The 10302-nt window shown below is 42.2% G+C and overlaps 1 protein-coding gene and 1 long non-coding RNA gene across 2 annotated transcripts; both read right to left on the reverse strand.

The window, feature by feature from the left end:
• Positions 1–657: 657 nt before the first annotated feature.
• On the reverse strand, positions 658–5449 carry LOC136466628 (pheophytinase, chloroplastic-like). The gene is made up of 6 exons (XM_066465099.1): positions 5200–5449; positions 4227–4904; positions 3544–3770; positions 3054–3245; positions 2817–2973; positions 658–1178 (listed from the first exon to the last, which is right to left on the reverse strand). The coding sequence occupies exons 2-6, from the start codon at positions 4872–4874 to the stop codon at positions 936–938; spliced, it is 1467 nt and encodes a 488-aa protein (XP_066321196.1). The 5' UTR covers positions 4875–4904; positions 5200–5449; the 3' UTR covers positions 658–935.
• Positions 5450–6858: 1409 nt separating this feature from the next.
• On the reverse strand, positions 6859–9078 carry LOC136466630 (uncharacterized). The gene is made up of 5 exons (XR_010761395.1): positions 8998–9078; positions 8252–8414; positions 8067–8144; positions 7900–7973; positions 6859–7780 (listed from the first exon to the last, which is right to left on the reverse strand). It is a non-coding gene; the product is annotated as an uncharacterized lncRNA (long non-coding RNA).
• Positions 9079–10302: the final 1224 nt, after the last annotated feature.

The following is a 10302-nucleotide window of genomic DNA, read 5'->3' on the forward strand; positions in this document are numbered from 1 at the left end:
AGGTCCAGCGACAGCGCGTCCACGCCCGCACGAGCGCCGGTGGAGGAGCTACGGGGGTCGTCGTGGCTCATCTCGCGGGGCGACGACGGTCAAGATCTGATCCCGCCGGTCGAGCTGGTTGTGGGGAGCTTGTGCCGGCCGACGGGGCTCGCGCCCGCAGCCTTCGTGCCCCACCCAGGGGGGCTCGCCGCCGCCTCTGCAACTAGCCCGAGGGCTCGCCGCCGCCGCCACGCCCCGCCCGAGGGAGCCACCGGCCGGATCCACATCCTCCCCCGTCGGATCTCCTTCCATCTTGCCGCCGACGGCCGGCCACCGCCAGGATTCAGCCCGCCGCCAGATTGGTCTAGGGTTCGAGCCAGGGACACTCACGCACGGGAGAGAGGACGGGAGACGCACACGCACGGGAGAGATTCGACGGAGGGTAATTTTAACCCCAATCAAAATGTCTGACAGCGTGTCCTAGGGTCTAACGGAAGAAGCTAACGGAACGAACAGTAGTGTCATATTAGGAATGAAAGTTGAAGTGAGTGTCAAACATAGAACGAAAAAAATTTCAGGGCCAAGAAAGGAACAACTCATTTTCCCAGTGTCAAATAAGGAATTTTCTCAAAATTCAAACATATTAGCCTGAGATTCAAAGGATGAAAGGAAACAATAGTATGTCATCTCGTAGGATCTGACGATTACCCACGCTCAATTTGTATCATTTTGTCGAGTACATGTACATAGATGAAATGTTTCCTTGTAGCATATCTTGACAGGATATGAATCAGGATAAATTTTGAAACTACCACTGTAGTGTCAATATTTACATGAAATTCTGAAGACACTGTCTGTTTACAAATAGATTACCTGACCAATTTAATAAAGTAATAAATACAATATTTTGAATCAAAGCTTCTAAGAGTAAGATCTATTGGAGTTGTAAGGATGGATTATCTTAAGACTACCCGTGAGTTGGGGACATGTGTGTTCAAGAATGAGCTTAGTTGGCTCCATAAGGAAATTTTGGTACCATAGAGCCGCACACTAACTGATTTCCTTGATCCTTCTCTGACGAACTCCAGTTCTCTGGATACACCATGCTCAGCATAGCTGGGTTCTTCTAGAAATGGCAGGTCGATCGAACCCTCAGACTCAAGGTTCTTCAACCACCCTCGGAGCAAGTAGTTTATAACCTGATGATCAGGAAATTATTACAGATCTCATAGATATAAGCTATTACCATGATCAACTAAATAATACTGGACCATTTTGCAAAACTGGGGTGAAGCAGTGGATTCAATTATTGAAGACAATGAGCTGCAGAGAGTTATGTTGTCGCTGCAAGTAGGGAGCTTCTTAGAGGCTACCCATTGTACACGGCTGCTACAGATGAATAAGAAGAGATCATGTCTCTTTTAAGGCATTGTTATACTTGTTGAATCATGAATGCGCAACAGGACAAATAAGTACTACAACACATGAGACCCATTGTACTGATATTTACTTACTTCATAAGAGTATATGCGCTTGAACGGTAGATCTAATGCATACTAGTACCTCCCATCATTAGTATAGGATACCATAAAACTCCTTTTACTTTTCCCCGTTTGCATTATAGCGGTAATTGCTATTTGAGTAGTGTAAAAGCAAAGCCTTTAACAGTTTACAAGGAAAAAAAACCAAACTTTCGCAATACTCTTCCAAGGTAATATTTACACCTGTTGATTTTCCATTTCTATTGTATAGACATATTTAAGATTCCAATTTCCAAACTTAGACACAAGTCATTAATAGCTGCGATATTTACAAAGTTTAAACCAACAGAGTCCTGTTCAGGTAACATGTTAATCAATGAGTTTCTTCTAAACTTGTTACATTAGAAGAAAATTCTGAATCTTATTTTGCTTAGAACTGGTTAAGTAGAGCTCGGTGCTTTGAGTTTGGTGCAGCTGATAGTTTCAGGTTTTCGTATGCTAAAAACTGTAAAACTGGTATCCCCAGTATGTCGGATCTTTGGCCTTCGTTAAGCTTTCAATAAAGCCGGGTGAATGCCTTTGATCTAAAAAAAATTCTGAATCTTAGTCAGATACACTATATACTAAGGGCCCGTTTGGATCCTTGGAATTGAATTCATTCTAATAATTACAATTTAGACATAGATTAATTAAGCTAATATAGTTGTATATGGAATATATTTGTATATTTATTGTTAGACATACAAGGGACATACTTATATGTTGCATTTCTATTGTAGTGAAGTGAGTTGAAGAGTGTGCTATAAGTTGGAGAATAGAATTATAACATAGTGATCTATAGAATCCATTTCCATCTCCCACCCTATGAATTTGAGATAGGCTTATTTGTGAGCTTGAGAAAGTTATGGAATGTCAAATTCCAAGCCAAATAGCCTAATCCATTAAGTAGATTTCAATTTCTCCAAAATGAAGGGATCCAAACAGCCCCTAATAGAAATTCCTTGCAGTTTTCCATTTCCTACGTGCAATAACTCCAACAAGTTCTCTTAAAAGAGACAGTTTTACCCACTTGCAGAACTTATGCAGCTCATTTCCTAATCAATGGGTTAATACCATGAACCTTGTAGGAGGATTGCATTCGATATACATATACCCCTACAACATGCTGTCCAACAGAACAGCTAGTTTGTGTCATTTACTTTGATGAGGACCCCTGACTTTTATTGTTTGTTGACTTGCAGAGAAATATTTGTAACACAAAAGTATTACCAAAACCCATTAAGAATTACCAATTGGAATATGGCATATTAAGGCCAAAAGGAGAGCTGAAATTTATAAACAAAGAGCAATCCTTACCTCAGGGACCTCATCATGAGGACAATGACCGGCAGGACTAATTTCATAATAAGGTGCTTCGGGTACCTGCTGTTTGACTTTAATGCCCCAAAAAGGTCTAATCCAAGGATCTTCTCTTCCATACATGAGAGATAGAGGAACGCCTTGGCTTTGGCACCTACAAATGATGAGTGTTAAAATGCAAAATTGCATTTATTATGTAAAGTTTCACTTGATCATTCAGATTATCTAATTCACCTAGAGATTGCCTCTTGGAAGGATATCTGACCCCTTGGAGCAAACATAATGGAGGCAAATGATGCAGCAGCTGCTGGGTGTTGTGTTATCTCCACAATACGAGAGAACACTTTGTCCACATTTGTTGAGTGGTCAGCATATACTTGTTTGAGTATGTCTTGAATACTTTTTGGGTCACTTATCTTTTGCCAACTACATCACAGAGGAAATTACACTCCACTTAGTTTATAGACACACGCATTAGACATTTACTTTTGCACACCAGTCTATTTCTAAAATTTCAATAATGCAACTATGCGAGAGAAATAAGTAAACTAAATCACTATGGTAATAATATTTTCACATGTAAAATCTACACATATAGTGTCTTATGAAATAAGTAAATATCATATAAAGTTAAAAGTGTTCAATATAGTGAAGTTAAAACATCAGAAACTATTAGTTCACCTCAGTGCGAAAATGTTCTCCATAACTAATAAACAACACTTACACTGCTTCAGTAAGTTTCCTCACAAATGATGGAAGAGGAAATGTCCCAGCCCATGGGAAAATCTTTGACAATCGGGGAGATGTAGCAGGGTTAGGAAAGAATCCCCAAAATGGTGTTGCATTAAGCAATGTGACACCTTTTACAAGGTGTGGACTGGATGCGGCAAAATACAGAGCAACGAAACCTCCAAGAGAGTTCCCCACAATATAAACTGGTTCACGGATAACCTGGAAATGAACTATAAACTTAGCTTACGAGATACGTTGTATAAATCTCATGGTGAAAATATATGATCATATGCATGGGCAAGCGTCTATAGTTTCTCTGCAATACAAAGGCATAGATAGCTAAACCATCCATCTACGATGGTGAGCATACACAAAAGTTAAAGCTTCTGTATGCAATTTTGAACAGGACAAACAAATAAGACAATTACTCTATTCCTAGCAGCAAAATATGCAGAACTTATGTTGATCATCGGTGTTAGTTTCAAGCAGTTTGTCAACAAAAAAATGAAGGAATTCAAATAATGTTCCAATTTCAGATATTTATCAACAAAGAAAATAATAGTAACAAGCCTACGAGGAGTTCCCAAGAGGCATGCTAAGATTTTTAAACTAAACATGGATGACATTTTAGCAAAACAAACATTGCAAGACACAATTACGAATTCAAGGAGATACCTCCTCAATGAAATGCTGAACTTGGTTTTGCCATAAATCCACAGAATACACCAGCTCCTCTGCCCAAGGCTGCGAATCTTGTCCAAACCCCCAAAACACCTCTTCACTCACGATGCTACTAGGAGCAGGGTCTTCACCTGGCAGCGACATCCCCTGCCCGAGAAAATCCATCGTCCACACCCTATGATCGCGACCAAGATCCCTCAGTTGCTTCTCGAAATGGAACGTCCCGACTCCGAACCCCGGCAGGAAGAGCACCGCAGGCGCCTTGCTGTTCTCCACACCGGACCTCTCGTAGTACACAGTCAGCTTCGGCTTCCACTCCCAGAACCCAGTACTGATCGGGGAGCTATCAGGGCCTTCCGGGAGGCCTTGAATCTCAACCTCCTCCACCTTCCTGGAAGGAATGGCCTGCAGAGCTGCATCCACGTCACTTACATGGAATCCCTGGGCTGCATGGACCTTGCCGGAACCGCCTGGATTCGAAGCTCCTCTTGTGGTTCCGACACACATAATCGCATATCTTCTGGCCCGGGAAGGCTTGGCATGCCCCAGACCAAGACCTAGAGCACTGCCCCGAAGCCTCCATGCACTTGCTGGTGTTTGATGTAATGCCGAGCAGGAGTGGCTGCATGAGACCACCTCCATGGTCGCTACGATGCTTGATGCCCACTAGTTCTGCAGAGAAATGGAGATAAACGACTTCACTGGACCGAACTGGAACCAACAATTCGACCGTTTTCCATATGACAATTTTTTGATCCAAAGAGCTAAATTCTGCCGTCTCATACATAGATATAAAGCAGGGGCGGCAGGACACGGGTGTACACATGTATACCCGTTTTTTTTTTGGGCAAAAAATCGAAGCTAGAAGGTGAAAAAACATGCTCAGATCTGAATATAGATAGCATAAATCAGAGTTTTTGGTGTTGGATTTCGCACGGCAGGAAGGGAAGGGAACGAGCGGGCATACCTGGCCGACCTGGCACGGGCGGCGGTGCTCACTACTCACCCTGTCGTCGCCGCTAGGAAAGAAGGGCCGAGAGAGTGAGGGAGTGGGGTGAAGGCGAGGATCGGAGACGAAGGAGAAGGAGAGTGCAACGCAGGACGCGCTCGCGCCGCCCCGGATGGACTGCTGCTCGACCTTGGATGCGTGCACGCCATCCGCGTGGAAGAGGGGAGTGGAGGAGAGGAGTTCGGTGTGCACGGATTGCTCTGGGTTTGTCCGTTTGCGGGTTGGAGAATCGTGGAAGTAACTCGAGACTACAGAGAAAAAGACCGCCCTGTAGCTTTGCCTGTTTTGCTTCTCAGTGACCGGGGGTGTTTGGTCCTGCTAAAATTCAGTCTCGGTCTTATCGAATGTTTAACACTAATTTAGAGTATTAAATGTAGATTAATTATAAACGTAATTATATATATTAAGACTAATTTACAAGATAAATCTATTAAATCTAATTAGGCTCATGTTTAGTCTTTTTAATTAGTATCTAAATACCCGTTGTGACATCTACTGAACTTTAGCCCTGGATCAAACACTTTAGCCCTGGATCAAACACCCCGTTGTATCAGCGGTTACAACGGTTTAAATTCATCTCAAACGAATATCCCATAACATTGTGATTCCTAAACAAATAATTATGGGAGCTTATAACTTTGGTTGAAATGAATCAAAATGCTAGAAAGTTCCCCCTACTTCTCAATTTACATGGAACGTAGATCTCACTTTTCTAGAATAAAGTTCGGCTGATAGTTTCTACGACTGATAAGTCGACTGATGCTGATTTATTGTGAGAGAAAAACACTATACCATAGCTAATTAGCTAAGCTGATAAGTTAGCGATCAGGGCAGCGCCAATCATCCAACCTTAGTGTATATCAAGGTGTGCTCGCACACGTTACAGACATCGTTCGCATGGGCTAGACAGACTCATTACCTATCAATCCCCTCCTCAAAATCCCCATTATTTACTCGACTTTGACGTGTATCACCATCTTCATAGTGACACCCTCGATGACGATTGTTGTTCATCCTTTCAAGAGTCAAGAGAGCTCTCAGGCAATCATCGCTCCAAGTGCCATATTCCTCCTCGCTAATGTGTTTCGTCTTGAAGGTGAGTCAAGCCATGCAAGTCCATGTAGTGTTGTTGCCTCACCTTTGAAAGCTCCAACCATGTCCTTTGCAAACAATCAAGTTGGGATCCAAGGTCTAGACATGAGCCCAAGCCCCAAAGGACTTGATAGGCAGGGCTAAGGATGACGGTAGACACGCTTGACATAATAAGGTTTCCGTATGCGCTATGTGAGCGAGGAAGGTTTGGTGGTGTGGGCTTTAAAATCACACTAGTCCATTACGCGCGCCCTCGCGCGCGCCGGCAAATCACCTGGTTAAGGCGTAGGTAAAAAATATGTTTAATCTTTGCATGCAGTGCATACATATCAAAGAATGGATGCAGCATAAATTTGTTTGTGCTGATCATCAGGTAATTGAAATAGCTGAGGAACTTGTAGTTGCAATTGTTAATTATGCACCTTCCTTAATATGAAAACAGATAATGTACCTCTCTTCAACTGTGATGGTACTTGATCAGCATCTGTATTTCGCCAATAAATGTCGAAGATAGGCAATGACAGGCAACACCGTTATTGAACCACCACCATTTAGACCACCAGAAGGCATGCACAGGCGAGATGGAATAGGAACTAGACTGGAACATTTTTTTAGCTGAGATGAAGCCCAGGGAGCATCTAGAAGTTGTCATGCTGCATAAACCTCATAGGATATAGCAGGTGATTAGATCGTAAAAGTTAGGCGGCCATGTAGTCCCGATAATTTCTAGAAGTTGCCGTGATCGATATATAATAAATTTTAGGTAAAATGTAAATTAAGCATGTATATGCATGAAGTAGGCAAGATCTTTTGTAGCCTGCTGAATATCACTTTGTGCCTATTCTTTTTTTAATCAATTTGCAGATAAAAAAAACTTTACGACCTTTTGGATGTTGTCAAGCTGCACAAACTCTTGATAACCAACAGTAGGTGCTGAAAGCATCAGAATGGATGCATATGTTGTACCAGCTCGTAGAACGTCTATTGATTGACATGTGATTTTCAGAGAGCATCTGAATTTACAGGTCAAATGGAGGCGTACTTCCTCCATTTCTGTTTTACAACCTGGGATGTAAGGCGGGTATCATATGCAAGCTTGAACTGTGTGTCTACGCCATATCTATTTTACACATCCTAAAAATACCTATAGATTTGTGAAATGGATTACAGACTAAGGAGGGATAACTGCTGTGCGTACGGGTCTTTATTCTAAAAACAGAACGCGCGAATAAACAAAAAAGAGGACAGGAAGCAGATGGCAACAATATGCATCGCACAGTCGCAGCTCGTTAGATTAAGCAAGAAAGAGGGCATTACAAAATTGGACAGGTCAAGAGGTCTCACAAATGTTGTTTGAAAATTAACACAAGAGCAGGATGCATATCTGAACTGATAAGGAAAAAGCAGGCAAGAAGGTCCAGCTCGGCATCGATCCTCACTATACAGCCTGCAGTAATGTGCAAACGCTAAACATAAGCTACATTTAAACAGGCGGGCCAAACAACCTGCAGGCTCATTTGACGCACGGAAAAGGATAGAGAGTTACACATGGAGCAGGGCGTAGACCTGAATTTTATGGAAGACGTGATCATGCCGTGGCACCGCACCGCAGCGGTGCTTCTTTTGCACCAGCCTATACACTTGAAGACGAATGCAAAGAACGATATTGGTTACAAAAGTTTATATGTGCATATATACTTTGGTAAAAAAAACGAGACCTCAAACTACTCAACCTGCATGTGCAAATAGATTTCAGATTCATTCATGAGCCAAAAGATCAGAGTGAGGCAGTCCTCTATGGGTTCTTGGACCTGCACACAATAGGAGCAAGTGAGGTTGTCAATCAATCACTTATCCCAGCCGGAAAAGGGAGTAAAATTGGGGAATCGAATGTCGGTCACATGGATGGTTACCATACCTGAGGCTGCCTAAGCTAGAAAGGGCGAGGGCAAGAGGGAAAGGAGGTGGCAGCATAGGTGGCCATCGACGCCGTTCGGGGGAGGAGATGTGATGAAGGGGCTGATGTAGGTCCGCGCCACCGCCATTCGAGGGACCACCTGGGCGTCCTCCACCCCTGAGACCTGAGAGCAGAATGGATCAAGATTGAACAGATGATTGAGATAGAGGGCTGTTTGAAGTGATAATGAGCATAACAAATCACAAAGATCACATCAATGTAGAAGCCGCAGGATCCCTCATATAGATTGGTACCACCACATTTTTTTACTGGATCATGCATTGACCTTTTGTTTTGTTTCAGTAAGTTATGCCAAAGCATACATTATTGCCAAACCATCAAGATTGTTGTTGCTGACAAAAGCAGGGACGCTTTACTGTTAGTAAATGTTAATGCAACATCCCAAAAAATTGCTTCCAGTAAGAACATGTTATGAATGGGATAGTCATACATGTAAGTAAGTTCAGTGGATCTGAGTTTTTTTTTGTGCAATAAAAAAGTTTCCAAAGCTTCCATGCACATATATCATGTTTTGACAACTGAACATATATGATGGCACTTCTTCCAAATCATTTTCCAGTGGTCAGAAGCGCCATGGCAGACATGTCATGACAGAGGTCTCGTACATGGCAACCACGAGAAGCAAGGCAGGCTTGTATAGAGAAGCAACAGGAGAAACAAAATGACAGAATACAGACCAGACCAACCTGCACGGTTGCCATGAGGAACGCAAGAAACAGTCAGGCAGCCGAGGGGCATCCCGATGAATAAAACAGCTAGGTCTTCACTGTTATGTGGCACACGCTGACAAAATTCATGGCAACACATATGACTTTCTTCTTTTACTGGCAGCTGCTCCAGCACCTGCATATTTACCGACAACGTATGGAACCTGTATTAATTTCAGAAGTACTGTAATTTTTAGGAATACAACTAACCTAATGTGCTCACGCTATCTCAAACAAATGTGCCCTATACTATCTACAATATCTGATAAAGTAACTTTGGATCATTCATTTCAAAGTGAAGTGCACGAAGAATTCCAAATCACATGCTCTCTGGCCCTGTAATGTAAGTAGTGACATTAAGAACATGTGAGGAACCTAACCAAATAAAAAAATTGCAAACCATCCCTGCTATCATGCATAAACAACAGCACAACACAAACATGTAGGAAGTCACTAAGATAATGTAACAACACCTATGACAGCAATGCTCTCGGAACCAAGTAGTTAATCTTGTGCTTGAAGAGTGAATATAAAGAGAAAAGTATAATGGGAGATATAGAGGAGGAATATGAATTGGATGTTACCTTGCCTGCTAAATGAGAACTGAAGCACTCCAATTATACTTTACCCAGTAGCATATGCTGGCCATAAAAACAAACGGAAGTATTAGGCCAAGTAAAATACAGTTCGAAAAACAATGGGAATCATGGCTCAATATGATATATCATGTGCAACTAAATAAAATTCATTGTAAAATAGAAGAGAGGAGGTAAGGAAAAAAAAAGAAAAGACATGCTAATCATAGTTGCAGCGGCCATGCTGGTTATTTATTTTGAGAAGCATTCATACCCTTGCAAAGTGGTGGCATAGTAAGAACTCATCCACATTTAAGCATTAGCTTACTGAGCCAAATATCTCATATTTACGTGGATCCCCATAAAGGCAAGGGCACCTGTATCAATTTACATAGCACGGCAAAAACATATATCCTCTAAAAAAAGAAAATATGAGAAATCTAAGAACAATCCAATCTATGTATATAATTGTCGGTGTTTCGTACAAGCACTGACAAGTAAATTTATAGTAATGCGCGTTAGGCTCGGATGGTGCGCTAAAGGACACAAGATTTATACTGGTTCGGGCCGAATGTCCCTACGTCCAGTTTGTTGTTGCTCGTGTTATTAGCACCGAAAACGGTTCGTGGTAGGGGGAACAAACGATCGAGAGAGGGACTGGTCCCAAGTCTCTAATGGAAGGGTTGAAAGGAGGCCAAGAGCTTTGTAG

This window comes from Miscanthus floridulus, chromosome 7 (genome assembly GCF_019320115.1).
Source record: "Miscanthus floridulus cultivar M001 chromosome 7, ASM1932011v1, whole genome shotgun sequence".
Lineage (NCBI taxonomy): Eukaryota > Viridiplantae > Streptophyta > Magnoliopsida > Poales > Poaceae > Miscanthus > Miscanthus floridulus.

Excerpts from the sequence above, each read along its gene's own strand:
- LOC136466628 (XM_066465099.1), bottom strand. The coding sequence starts at position 4,874 with ATGGAGGTGGTCTCATGCAGCCACTCCTGCTCGGCATTACATCAAACA. Across the intron at positions 3,771-4,226 it reads TTCAGCATTTCATTGAGGAG|GTTATCCGTGAACCAGTTTA; the intron begins GTATCTCCTTGA and ends GTTCATTTCCAG. Across the intron at positions 2,974-3,053 it reads TTCCAAGAGGCAATCTCTAG|GTGCCAAAGCCAAGGCGTTC; the intron begins GTGAATTAGATA and ends CATCATTTGTAG.